Consider the following 15,472-nt stretch of genomic DNA (forward strand, 5'->3'; position numbering starts at 1 on the left):
AGAAAGACCTGTTATACAGAAAACCCCAAGTCCCAAGCCTTCTGGATAACAGGTCCCATACCTGTACAAGGTAATAATTCTAAAGCTGGAGGGAGTGGTGATTCCAGGAGATAAATTTACTAAGCGGCGAAAATTCACCAGGGACGGCTTCGAAACACTTCACCAGGCAAAAATTTTGCTAATTTATTAAAATGCGAAGTTGCGTCCAGGGCGAATTTTCGCTAGCGTTACTTCAGCAATCAAATTGAAGGAGTGTTCAATTCTGCCTAGCGGCAACTTCGTTAGAGCTCTTTGATCACGCTTATTTGCATATGGCGTGAAAATGATAAAGTTGAATGGACTTATATGATGCAGCAAATCCAGGGAACCTTAATAAAGACAATAAAGTTGTTATATTTCCCTACACATGAGCCCAGTGTATAGTTTATGTTCCATATGTTAGGAAATGTATGGGAGAACCCGGTTACCCAAAAAAAAATTTGAAGGACTTTTTCAGCCTATCACTCTGAAAAAAGGAAAAAGACTCCAGCGTTTTTTGGGACTTAGAAGCTTTTTCCACTAGAAAATATGATGTGACAGAAGAATGCACTTTACCTGGTCTGAGCTGGAGAAGGCAAGTCTGGCGATAGAGGTAACGTTCAGTAAAATCCGTATCTTAGTGAATTTGCGGAGTAACGTCCATTTGCCAGAGCGAAAATTCATCTACCGATAGAGTGCGAATAAGCGCCAGCATCTGTCTCTTTCTCTAGCAAAGTTACGCCTGCGCCGTTAGTAAATCGGCGAAGTGCCTGAAAGTGGTAACGCTGGCGAATTGTTGCCACCCTTACTCACTTCGCCCTTTAGTAAATCTGCCCCCCGGTATCAATACTTCCTTTCTATAAGCAGAAAGGCTGTCCATGTTACTGGCCCAAATTAACCATTTATTATCCATTTCCAAGCAAGTACAGATTGACCGAAGCATAGGCGCCTTTATTTATTTTAACCAACGTATTAAAATTCCAAGATTCTGTGTGCAATGTACTGTGGTGATTAATCCCTCAATCCATATAATGCAGAAAAGATCAGATGGCACACACTGTAGCAATTGTGCTAAATTCTCATTGTGATTTATTGAGATCTCCTCTCCACGCAACGTTTCGGAGGTACAAGAGCACTTGAGAAACGATGTTGCACCTCCGAAGCGTTGTGATTTTAAATTTAGCACAATTGTTACAGTGGGTGCAATCCGATCTTTCCTACATTCTATGGACTTCATTTATTTTAATGCCGGTGCTACATGGAGGTTTTGTTCCGGTGCGGAACCTGTAGAATTTGTAGACAAGCACTTCACATCCAGCAAGAATTTCTTCAATGTTGGAGTGCCCTACTTCAAGAATAATCAGATATATTGTAGGGAAAGTGCACCCTTGTGGGGACTCTGGGCGTCATATCAAAGCAAAGAAAGGGATGTGAAACTGCAATGCATTCTGTAGATAGAGTAGGACTAAGGAAAATAAAATGGGAAATACTGTATATTGTTGTGCTTTGTGTCAAGTAGATTTATAGAGGGTGGGTGCTCGAATGATTTCCCTTCAAAACCACAGGCGCTGAACTGTAGAACATGGTCAATTTGCCAACCTCTCTATCGGCTGAACGTGTGGAGGAAAGGGTGAATTGTTTAACTTAGATGCTGTGATAATAACAATTATGAAGCAGATTATAGCAATGCTCATACAACAGGCAACCACCACTTCTGAAGACTACTTCTTCTCTGATTAATGAGGACTACCTCCACCTCAGGCCCTCAGCCTGATGCACCTCCTCTTCTATACACTAGGAACCAAGAACTGGTCAACTACCCTTGGGCCAGTAGGTAATATTTCTCTCCTATAGGGCAAGGCATGGGTTACTGAATGAAGCTCTCAGTTATTATTGAACTACAACTCCCACAATCCATGGTGTGGGAACAGCGATGCAACAGCTGACAGAGGCACCCTAAGTTGCATTTAGCAGCTAATGCAAAATATTATTATCATTATTTTATAAAAAACCAGGTATGGGATGCATTATGCAGAATGCTTGGAACCTCATCTTTCCATAGTTTGGGTCTCTATACCTTAAAGGGGCAGATGTATCAAGGGTCGAATTTCGAGGGGTTAAATCCCTAGAAATTCGACTGGGGAATAGAATCGAATAGGGCGAATTTACGCGATGGCGAATAGTCAAATGTGCGAATATTCGCCCGGCGAATAGGTGCACGATCGAATATTCGATTGAAGGATTTTCATTCGATCGAATGATCGATCGAATGCCTTTTTATTCGATCAAAAACTTAGAAAACAAGCCTATGGGACTTTCCCATAGGCTTTTAAAGCAATTCGGTAGGTTTTAGGTGGCGAAGTAGGCAAAGTATTTTTAAAAGAGACAGTACTTCGACTATCGAATGGCGAATAGTCGAAGCATTTTTGCGCTCGATCTATTCGAATCATTCTACTCAGGCGTATTTACGCCAATTCAATAGTCGAGGAGCACAAAAAACGACTCAAAATTCGAGCTTTTTTCCCTCTATTCATTCACCCGAGCTTGGTGAATGGGCCCCTAAGCCTACTAGAAAAATTATTAAAACATTAAATGAACCCAATAGGATTGTTTTGTCTTCAATAATGACTAATGATGAATAAGTAGAAGGTACTGTTTTATTATTGCAGAGAAAAGGGAAATCATTTTAGAAACAGTGAATTATTTTATTATGATGGAGTCTTAATGGGAGATGGGCCTTCCCGTAATGCAGCACTTTCTGGATAATGGGTTTCTGGATAACTGATCACATACCTGTATTAACTTTTAAATAAATGATTTATTTAAGTTCTGCAGCACCACATTTTTTAATTATTTCTGTGTAGGGACCCTCTACTGACTATGTTCACCCTGCCGGGGTTAGTAATGCAGGAACAACTAGGAGCTCCAAGTTGGCAAGCGCTATTATAAAAAGGGTCTCTCAATTAACAGTGGGCAATGTGAAAAGAACGCCAACAGTACACTCCTTGTCTGCACTGCAAAATATTGTCCTCATGGTAAGACAGATATTCATGGATAATGATAAAAAAAATGCACCACCTGCAATAAATTGCGGGCAAGATGCATAGGTGCCAATGCACAGATGAATTGAGCATTGTCTTAAATGCTGCTTATTTTCCTACTATTTATTTGATAGCAAATAGGTTACATGTGGGCTGGGCACAGCAAGCTTAAGGGACCATAGACCGTATCAGCAGAGTCACCAGTGGGGGGACATGTTGTAATTCTGTTAGAGAGGGGTCCAGGCTTAAATGGTCTGGTTTTAAGTCAAAAAAGGGTGAGGCCTGCAGTGGGAATGGCTTGAGTTTGGATGGGCAATGATTGCATTTGGAATTAATCGGGCATGGCCAGGGCATATGTGGGCAAGGTCACAACTGCACTGTAGGTAATAATTTTTTCTGCTCAGTAGGTAGGGACCTCTGCCCAAGGAGATCAGGCAGGCAAGGAGCTAAAAACCTGGAGGCCCTTGCCTTGGGGTCTTTGGGGGTCTTCCCCCCTCCCCCAAAGGAATCTGATTAATTTTGCTTTATCACAGCCTACTGAAAGCAAGCATAAAGTGTTTGGTCACATCAGGTTGACCTGGCTCCCAAAATACCCTGCTGCAGATGGTTTTATCCTTGGCACGTCTCATTGAAAAGGGAGTGTCCTTGGCACAGGGTTGTGGGTAATTTGGCAGAACAATGCCGCCTGCATTGCACCCTGTGAGTTTATTTTATGCTGTGCAGCAGTACAAACCATTTATCTCTGGTGCCTCCTGCCAACGCTGACCCATCTAAGTAACGTTCGCATGCATATAATCACTGCTTCTGAAAAAAAATCCTTCTGGCTAAACAATGCTGCAGGTGTAGTTTTAGGCAGTAGTATTAATGGGAATCGGGGTGTTGTTTTCTCTGCACACCATCCTTCCTGCTTCTCATGTTCTAACCATTAACAGCCTGAAGAGAAGGAAGTGTGCATGGCAAAATGATACCTGACATCTCAGGTGAGTTCATACGCACAGTTTTATTATTCGTGGCTTGAGGGGTCCCCTTGTGGTGTTGCGTGTTCATGTTCAGGACACCTTGCTCTTCATAATTGCATAGGAGCTGCCATATTGCTTGCAATTTCCATTCGTTCTCAGAAAATAGCACCATCTATTGGTCATACACGAATACCATTCCATAATAATCAGCTGACTGCTGAGGCAAACTATACAGCGGCTTAAGGTGGCCATACACGGATAGATCCGCTCATTTGGCGATGTCGCCAAACGAGCGGATCTCCCTCCGATATGCCCACCTTGAGGTGGGCAATATCGGGCTGATCCGATCGTGGGCCCTAGGGCCCAACGATCGGATCCTTCACGTTCGCAAACGGGCGGTCGGATCGCGAGACCGCATCAACGAACAGATGCGGCCGCGATCCGACGGGATTTTTAACCCCATCCGATCGAGATCTGGCCGACTTTCGGCCAGATCTCGATCGGGGAAGCCCGTCGGGGGCCCCCACACACGGGCCAATAAGCTGCCGACTCGGTCTGTCGGCAGCTTTTATCGGCCCGTGTATGGCCACCTTTAGATAAGAAACAGCTAGAGATTGAGAGACTCATCGTTTGCAATAAAACCACCCCCTTCATTCCATAGAGAAAAGCTCTGCAGCTATTGGTAACTACAACTACCAGCATCATTGCCTTTATTTACCATATCCAGGGTTCAGGGCTATTTCCTCTCCTGTATGTTCCATGCTCACTACATGCAATAAATGCAGATTATAGAAAGAGGACAGGCAGAAAGTAATATTGCAAATGGCACTAAAATGCTACCCAGTAAAAGCTGATCAATCGGTGGGACCGGAAATGCTATCTCTGCAAAGAGGATAAAGGCCATGCACCCCTCTTAACAATCACATCTGTCCAGGCCAAGTTATAAACTTGAAATGCAGTGGAGTAACTAGATATTACTGGTCCCAACAGCAAATTATTGTTTAGGCCCTCAAACGTCTAGTGATTAACCTGTGTTACCAATATTTATATGAATTAGAGCCTCATGGGGCCCCTATACCTCCTGGGCCCCCCTGCAACAACAGGGTCTGCTTTCTCTGTAGTTACGCCCCTGTTGAAATGTCCAGGAATAGGTAGGTATGTGTTTTTATTTTTACTTCTTATGGTTTTTTAAATATAAATGGTTTTCTTAGGGTGCTACCTCAGCCTAACACCTGTTTCCTGCTATGAGCAACACAACCATGTCGTTTGTCAGTAGTTCATTGCCATTTGCTGGAATGACTGTCGGTGACTCACAGCATGAGTGTGCTAGTTGCAGCTGGAAAAAATGTCAGGTTGAGGATCTCACAAATAAATTGCTAAAGGATAAGAAATGGCAAACTTGATGGGGGTACCAAGTTTTTTACTTGCTCCACATCATCAAAAAAAAACCCACCAGCCTGGTGTACTCTTCACAAAGTGCCACGTTGGTATCTCATGCACATGCGCAATACAGAGCATTTCCCATGATATCTGTAATGTATGTAAATGGCACTGGAGACACCTGGGAGAAATAAGATGGTGCCATGGAGTCCAACAAACAGTGCCCTGAGCTTGTTTGAGTCATCCTGGGGTTGCAGATAAACAACTAGAATCATTGGATGGTGCCTAACAACATGGAAACCCTTTTTCTTTTTCATTTATAAATCATTTTAAAATAATGGCTATAGGACTACAATGAAAACAAAATTGACCTTGCATTGATGCACAAAGGGGCTTTGCACGTGGCTGTCCAACCTGTTCTAGAACTACCTTCAGATTGGGCCTGGCAGCAGTTCCAGTGTTCCCCTACTGCATGGTTGTTGTACATGTTGTTGCAATTCTTTTGAGCTCAATTCTAGTAATACAACTAATGATACATGGTTCACACATGAGGAAATTCAAAAGAGACTAGAACATGTTAAGATAAACAAAGGTCCGGGGCCGGATGGTATTCATCCAAGGGGCTTAGCGGGCTTAGCTCTGTGATTGCCAAACCTCTTTACTTCATTTTTCAGGATACATTGCTGCCACTTTGCACAGTGATTTGTCTAAATTGAGAAGGTAAGTAGGGACCTAGATTCTGGGATGGCAGTGGATGTGATTTACTTAGACTTTGCGAAATCATTTGATACAGTGCCACACAGAAGGTTATTGGTTAAATTAAGGAATCTTGGCCTGGAACATAGTATTTGTACCTGGATAGAGAACTGGCTAAAAGATAGACTACATAGAGTGGTGGTAAATGGAACATTTTCTAATTGGACCAGTGTTGTTAGTGGAGTACCGCAGGGCTCTGTACTAGGTCCCTTGCTTTTCAACTTGTTTATTAATGGAGGTGGCCATTGAAAGTACTGTTTCTATTTTTGCAGATGATACTAAATTGTGCACAACTATAGGTTCCATGCAGGATGCTGCCACTTTGCACAGTGATTTGTCTAAATTGGGAAACTGGGCAGCAAACTGGAAAATGAGGTTCAATGTTGATAAATGCAGGTTATGCACTTTGGCAAAAATAATATAAATGCAAGTTATACACTAAATGGCAGTGTGTTGGGAGTTTCCTTAAATGAGAAGGATCTAGGGGTCTTTGTAGATAACAAGTTGTCTAATTCTGGGCAGTGTCATTATGTGGCTACTAGAAAAGAACTTTCATGTGAAGCAACGTAGGGGGTTCTTCACAGTCAGGACAGTGAGGTTGTGGAATGCACTGCCGGGTGATGTTGTGATGCTGATTCAGTTAATGACTATAAGAGGGACTTGGATGATTTTTTGGACAGACATAATATCAAAGGCTATTGTGATACTAAACTCTATAGTTAGTATAGATATGGGTATATAGAATTTATGTGAGTGTATGGAAGGGTGTGTGTATGGATGCTGGGTTTTCATTTGGAGGGGCTTGATGGACTTTGTCTTTTTTCAACCCGGGGGGTCTTTTAGTGCCATGTAAAATATGAATCCTCACTTTTACATTGAAAGGGGTGATAATAATCTGGTCATTCATATTTGTAATATTCATTTTATATTCCTCCATCCCCCACAGCACACGCCAAGCTCCCTTCACCCCCCCATTAGACATCTGTTCTAGAGCAACCTTCCCTCCCCCCAAGGCTTCATGTACACTAATAACTGAGAGCATGCAACCAATGGCCTTGGGTTTCTTAGGCTTCCTTATAATGAAATTACACTGCTCTTATTCTCACTTGTATGTTCTATATCTGGCCACCGCATCATCCACTTAGTTACCTTTGCTCTCTCAGAGTATGTGTTCTGCTGTATAGTACTGTTATTGTGTTTTTATTATATTATATATCATTTATTATATAATCTCTATTTGTATAATCAACATATGATCCCATCTATAGGCTCCTCCTTTAGTTTATAGTAAAAATTGTTAAAGGGCCACCAAACCTTGTTGTACTAATTGCCCAGGGCCACTATCCATTACCATTGCCCACTTTATCTTTGCCTCCTCTACCTCTTCAGCTCTGATGCCTCTTCCTATAGCTTAGCTCCTCTTGCTCCTCCAGCTCAAATCCTACCAACGCTTACAATTTTCCTTCTACCCCTAATAGGGGTGTAACTATAGAGGAAGCAGACCCTGCGGCTGCAGAGAGCCCAGGAGGTATAGGGCACCCACGAGGCCCTAATTAATTAGAATTTTCAGCATGTATTGGTAAAACAGAACAACCTCTGGATATGTTGGGGGCCCTAAAATTAATTTGCTGTGGGGCCCAGTAACATCTAGTTACGCCACTGACCCCTATGCTCTCCCTTATGCTAACTCCCAAATATACCCCCACTTAACCTCTTGCTTCTGCCTCCCCACCTCCTTTCCTTCCACTTGCCCTCAGATCTGTGATGTTTTTGTTATTTCAGAAAATAACATTTTCTGAAACATCCACATTTGGTTGTTTGTCTCCCTTTGTTTGGATTTCTAATGCAAACAAACCAAGTATTAATGGCTCTGAGTCTTGCACTGATATAAGCAGTGAGTTGCTGGTAGGATGCATGGGGAGTGTTATGAAATGATTTTATAAAGATAACTACAATCTTAGCTGTAAAGCATTGTGTGACTGTTGATTTACTCCCTTGAACAAGGAAATGCACTACCTTGCCTGAAATGTCTGGTCTGAGTATTTGGCATTTTTAAGTATACAACTAACCTATCCACCCCAAACAGGCTTAATATAAAGCACCATTCTACCATAGCTGAATTCAGCGCCTCTGGCATTTGCTACTTTTTAGAATGCACATCAGTGCCAGTAACTATTACACTCACTGTATAATATCCTGAGGAATCCACTACCCACTACACTCACTTTAATATCCTGGGGATTCCACTACCCACTACACTCACTTTAATATCCTGGGGATTCCAGTACCCACTACACTCACTGTATAATATCCTGAGGATTCCACTACCCACTACACTCACTTTAATATCCTGGGGATTCCAGTACCCATTACACTCACTGTATAATATCCTGTGGATTCCACTACCCACTACACTCACTGTATAATATCCTGTGGATCCCACTACCTACTACACTCACTGTATAATATCCTGGGGATTCCACTACCCACTACACTCACTGTATAATATCCTGGGGATTCCACTACCCACTACACTCACTTTAATATCCTGGGGATTCAACTACCCACTACACTCACTTTAATATCCTGGGGATTCCACTACCCACTACACTCACTGTATAATATCCTGTGGATCCCACTACCTACTACACTCACTGTATAATATCCTGGGGATTCCACTACCCACTACACTCACTGTATAATATCCTGGGGATTCCACTACCCACTACACTCACTTTAATATCCTGGGGATTCAACTACCCACTACACTCACTTTAATATCCTGGGGATTCCACTACCCACTACACTCACTGTATAATATCCTGGGGATTCCACTACCCACTACACTCACTTTAATATCCTGGGGATTCCATTACCCACTACACTCACTGTATAATATCCTGGGGATTTATGTACCTACCACACACTTCATAATATCCTTGGAATTCCAGTATCCACTGCACTCAATTTACAATGTAGTTTTATAATGACTGATGCTCTGTGTATAGATGTGTATGTGCTTTATAAAGGGTTACATACTGGATCTATGTATCTATGTATCTACCCAGCTACATACTGTATGAGTATATATATATATATATATATATATATAGAGAGAGAGAGAGAGAGAGAGAGAGAGAGAGAGAGAGAGAGAGAGAGAGAGAGAGAGAGAGAGAGAGAGAGAGAGAGAGAGAGAGAGAGAGAGAGAGAGAGAGAGAAAGAGAGAGAGAGAGATAACCAACACAGATATACTGAAATCATATCTAGGATGCCATTTAATACAACACAGCAATTGTTTTCATGGTGAACTTGTCAGCACATAGAGGAATCCTTTGCTGTGCCTTCCCGTCGATGATAATGATGGTACTTAGAATTTAAATTTAAATACACATGCAATATTTCCTCTAGGGCTTCCTGTGATATCACAGAATCAGTATATATATATATATATATATATATATATGCTCACCCCTATAGGGAATGCACACGTATATACACAATGCAATGTCTGCACAGCTGTTCCCATCTCTGAATTACACCTGATCCACTTTCCACCACAGAGAAGGCGAGAGAAATACCAACCCCCCGTCCCCTCTGGTCTCTCCCTCTTCTCTACATCCCTCCCCTCAGCATCTCAAGGGGATCAGAGCAGATCGCACCACAATTCCCCACACGAGAGGGGAGAGGGAGGCAGGTTGAGAGATCAGCAGCTGAGGCTGTGCACTGAAAACTCCGGGCACCTGCAGAAGCTGCAAGAATTCAAAGCATTTGCAGAGTCTGCATCCTCTCCATCCTCCTCCTCTCCCTCCCTCCCCTGCTCAGACACCTCTTGTGGTCCATTCCTGGTACCCTATTTAATTCCCTCTCCTGCTGCATCATATCTTGCATTGACAGTACTTCAGCAGTTATCCTTACAGGGGACTCCCCATTCCTTCTGATTCTCCAGCTTGGTTGGAATATCATCGTATTCCTTTTGATTTTTTTGTTTTTTTGTGTTTTTCATGCTTGTCTCCGCTCAGGAGAAGCTCGCAGACCTTGCTAATCTCTCCCTGCTGGCTTGGAAGAAAATAAACACTCTGATTAAAGAAAGAAGGATCCTATCTGGAGGAGATTTAGTGATTCCATCATGCATCACCCTGTAATCCTTCTCCTGTGCCTCTCCAGTCTCGCTGGGGCAGCCAACCTACCTCCTGAAGACCGTAAGTACCAGATTTCCATAACAGACACTGATGTAGACATTGCCCTGTATTCTCTTTCTTGCTATTGCTTGTCACCGAGAGAGAGACCTCTTCTGCTAGCATTAATCCTTTGTGGGATATCAGCTGTGCCTGTACCTTCATTTTGTCCCCAGAGCTTACAGTCGCCAGCCTAGAAATACCAGCCGTGGGGTCAGCAGCCAAGGCTTATTCTGCAAATGCCCTCTCTGTCTAGAGGTCAATGAGCCTAGTCATTAACCTTCAAAATGCCAAATAGTTTCAATAACCAAGATTAGTGATATGCTGCAACTGTCATGTTGGGTTCTAGGCAATTTCCTACTGTGTTGCTGGGTTTGAACCAGATCTTTGTTGTTTTTTTTATATCCAAGAGGAGCTTTGGTGTGAAATGTGAAATGTATGCAAACACACCCTCTTCTGGCACCTAGGTCTAACTGTGCTCTGTACTTTATAGGATGGCTATTGCAGCATGACTGTTACTCAGTGTTGGGTATTGGTACAGGCAGGCTGTGGGTATGGACATCAGCATGTGATTGTTATTGGCATCTCGCAGCACTGAGCTGGAGTTGGGAAATTATTTATTTCATGCGTTATTTGGATATGATATTATTACCTGCTCGAGGACTGGCTTCAGCATGGTATGTTCAAGGCACAACAGACGTTTTGAAGCCCCAGTATATTCAGGTTCTGCTAATATAAAATTCTCGGCACCCAAATTGTATTTGGGTGATGCAGGGAATTGCAAAAGGGAAGTAGGTTGGAAAATGCAACCAACCTTTCCCAGAGACTACTATCCCACTGTTACTATAGGCACCATCTCTCCCTACTATACCTGCTATCCCACAGTCACACTCCCTTCCCAGAGACTATTATCCCACTGTTACTATAGGCACCATCTCTCCCTACTATACCTGCTATCCCACAGCCACACTCCCTTCCCAGAGATTATTATCCACTGTTACTATAGGCACCATCTCTCCCTACTATACCTGCTATCCCACAGTCACACTCCCTTCCCAGAGACTACTATCCCACTGTTACTATAGGCACCATCTCTCCCTACTATACCTGCTATCCCACAGCCACACTCCCTTCCCAGAGATTATTATCCACTGTTACTATAGACACCATCTCTCCCTACTATACCTGCTATCCCACAGTCACACTCCCTTCCCAGAGACTATTATCCACTGTTACTATAGGCATCATCTCTCCCTACTATACCTGCTATCCCACAGTCACACTCCCTTCCCAGAGACTATTATCCACTGTTACTATAGACACCATCTCTCCCTACTATACCTGCTATCCCACAGTCACACTCCCTTCCCAGAGACTATTATCCACTGTTACTATAGGCACCATCTCTCCCTACTATACCTGCTATCCCACAGCCACACTCCCTTCCCAGAGACTATTATCCACTGTTACTATAGACACCATCTCTCCCTACTATACCTGCTATCCCACAGTCACACTCCCTTCCCAGAGACTATTATCCCACTGTTACTATAGACACCATCTCTCCCTACTATACCTGCTATCCACAGTCACACTCCCTTCCCAGAGACTATTATCCCACTGTTACTATAGACACCATCTCTCCCTACTATACCTGCTATCCCACAGTCACACTCCCTTCCCAGAGACTATTATCCCACTGTTACTATAGGCACCATCTCTCCCTACTATACCTGCTATCCCACAGTCACACTGCCTTCCCAGAGACTATTTTCCACTGTTACTATAGGCACCATCTCTCCCTACTATACCTGTTATCCCACAGTCACACTCGCTTCCCAGAGACTATTATCCCACTGTTACTATAGACACCATCTCTCCCTACTATACCTGCTATCCCACAGCCACACTCCCTTCCCAGAGACTATTATCCACTGTTACTATAGACACCATCTCTCCCTACTATACCTGCTATCCCACAGTCACACTCCCTTCCCAGAGACTATTATCCCACTGTTACTATAGACACCATCTCTCCCTACTATACCTGCTATCCCACAGTCACACTCCCTTCCCAGAGACTATTATCCCACTGTTACTATAGACACCATCTCTCCCTACTATACCTGCTATCCCACAGTCACACTCCCTTCCCAGAGACTATTATCCCACTGTTACTATAGGCACCATCTCTCCCTACTATACCTGCTATCCCACAGTCACACTCCCTTCCCAGAGACTATTTTCCACTGTTACTATAGGCACCATCTCTCCCTACTATACCTGTTATCCCACAGTCACACTCGCTTCCCAGAGACTATTATCCCACTGTTACTATAGACACCATCTCTCCCTACTATACCTGCTATCCCACAGTCACACTCCCTTCCCAGAGACTATTATCCACTGTTACTATAGGCACCATCTCTCTCTACTATACCTGCTATCCCACAGTCACACTCCCTTCCCAGAGACTATTATCCACTCTTACTATAGACACCATCTCTCCCTACTATACCTGCTATCCCACAGTCACACTCCCTTCCCAGAGACTATTATCCCACTGTTACTATAGGCACCATCTCTCCCTACTATACCTGCTATCCCACAGTCACACTCCCTTCCCAGAGACTATTATCCCACTGTTACTATAGGCACCATCTCTCCCTACTATACCTGCTATCCCACAGTCACACTCCCTTCCCAGAGACTATTATCCACTGTTACTATAGGCACCATCTCTCCCTACTATACCTGCTATCCCACAGTCACACTCCCTTCCCAGAGACTATTATCCCACTGTTACTATAGGCACCATCTCTCCCTACTATACCTGCTATCCCACAGTCACACTCCCTTCCCAGAGACTATTATCCACTGTTACTATAGGCACCATCTCTCCCTACTATACCTGCTATCCCACAGTCACACTCCCTTCCCAGAGACTATTATCCACTGTTACTATAGACACCATCTTTCCCTACTAAACCTGCTATCCCACAGTCACACTCCCTTCCAGAGACTATTATCCACTGTTACTATAGGCACCATCTCTCCCTACTATACCTGCTATCCCACAGTCACACTCCCTTCCCAGAGACTATTATCCACTGTTACTATAGACACCATCTCTCCCTACTATACCTGCTATCCCACAGTCACACTCCCTTCCCAGAGACTATTATCCCACTGTTACTATAGGCACCATCTCTCCCTACTATACCTGCTATCCCACAGTCACACTCCCTTCCCAGAGGACTATTATCCCACTGTTACTATAGGCACCATCTCTCCCTACTATACCTGCTATCCCACAGTCACACTCCCTTCCCAGAGGACTATTATCCACTGTTACTATAGGCACCATCTCTCCCTACTATACCTGCTATCCCACAGTCACACTCCCTTCCCAGAGACTATTATCCCACTGTTACTATAGGCACCATCTCTCCCTACTATACCTGCTATCCCACAGTCACACTCCCTTCCCAGAGACTATTATCCACTGTTACTATAGGCACCATCTCTCCCTACTATACCTGCTATCCCACAGTCACACTCCCTTCCCAGAGACTATTATCCACTGTTACTATAGACACCATCTTTCCCTACTAAACCTGCTATCCCACAGTCACACTCCCTTCCCAGAGACTATTATCCACTGTTACTATAGGCACCATCTCTCCCTACTATACCTGCTATCCCACAGTCACACTCCCTTCCCAGAGACTATTATCCCACTGTTACTATAGGCACCATCTCTCCCTACTATACCTGCTATCCCACAGTCACACTCCCTTCCCAGAGACTATTATCCACTGTTACTATAGGCACCATCTCTCCCTACTATACCTGCTATCCCACAGTCACACTCCCTTCCCAGAGACTATTATCCCACTGTTACTATAGGCACCATCTCTCCCTACTATACCTGCTATCCCACAGTCACACTCCCTTCCCAGAGACTATTATCCACTGTTACTATAGGCACCATCTCTCCCTACTATACCTGCTATCCCACAGTCACACTCCCTTCCCAGAGACTATTATCCACTGTTACTATAGACACCATCTTTCCCTACTAAACCTGCTATCCCACAGTCACACTCCCTTCCCAGAGACTATTATCCACTGTTACTATAGGCACCATCTCTCCCTACTATACCTGCTATCCCACAGTCACACTCCCTTCCCAGAGACTATTATCCCACTGTTACTATAGGCACCATCTCTCCCTACTATACCTGCTATCCCACAGTCACACTCCCTTCCCAGAGACTATTATCCACTGTTACTATAGGCACCATCTCTCCCTACTATACCTGCTATCCCACAGTCACACTCCCTTCCCAGAGACTATTATCCACTGTTACTATAGACACCATCTCTCCCTACTATACCTGCTATCCCACAGTCACACTCCCTTCCCAGAGACTATTATCCACTGTTACTATAGACACCATCTCTCCCTACTATACCTGCTATCCCACAGTCACACTCCCTTCCCAGAGACTATTATCCCACTGTTACTATAGACACCATCTCTCCCTACTAAACCTGCTATCCCACAGTCACACTCCCTTCCCAGAGACTATTATCCACTGTTACTATAGACACCATCTTTCCCTACTAAACCTGCTATCCCACTATCGCACCATCTCTCCTAACCATATGAAAAATATCAAAGTAACTGTATTGTGAATGTTACGCTCTCCTACTTTCTACTCAGCTGGCTCCTTATATGGAGAACCAATGGCAGTGCCTCCTGACTGCACCTAACAAAATCTCAAAAACAGAATTGAAATCTTAATGCTCAGCTAAGTTAAGTGTTTTATTTTAACCCATGGCCTCCTTGTCAACAAGAGGTTAAGATCGTACTGGCAGATCAATTTATAGGACATTGCCTAAAGACAAGCAACTGTGTGTAAGACATACAAGAAAAGTAAAACAATGTTTGAAATTCCGTGATTGGGCCGCCTGCCAGAATAATTAGTGGGAAAGATTAACAGAAAGTCCTTTGTAATGTGCATCTCACTGGAGGCTGAGAGTCGCTCGCTCTGCGCCTAATTCCACATTCTTTGCCTTTTGTCATTTCTGTTTTAAGGGCTTAAATTGGTTTATAAGTTTACCAAACGAAATTATA

The 15,472-nt window shown here is 43.6% G+C and overlaps 1 protein-coding gene across 2 annotated transcripts in view; it reads left to right on the forward strand.

Moving 5' to 3' along the window:
- The first annotated feature begins 9,845 nt into the window (after nucleotides 1–9,845).
- cadm3.S (cell adhesion molecule 3 S homeolog) overlaps nucleotides 9,846–15,472 on the forward strand; it is a 224,960-nt gene continuing 219,333 nt past the window's right edge. For both annotated transcript variants that reach the window (XM_041574425.1, XM_041574426.1), the window contains exon 1: nucleotides 9,846–10,353. In XM_041574425.1, the coding sequence (XP_041430359.1) occupies nucleotides 10,281–10,353 (73 nt within the window). In that variant the 5' untranslated portion in view covers nucleotides 9,846–10,280. The remainder of the gene's footprint in view (nucleotides 10,354–15,472) is intronic.

This window comes from Xenopus laevis, chromosome 8S (assembly GCF_017654675.1).
Source record: "Xenopus laevis strain J_2021 chromosome 8S, Xenopus_laevis_v10.1, whole genome shotgun sequence".
NCBI lineage: Eukaryota > Metazoa > Chordata > Amphibia > Anura > Pipidae > Xenopus > Xenopus laevis.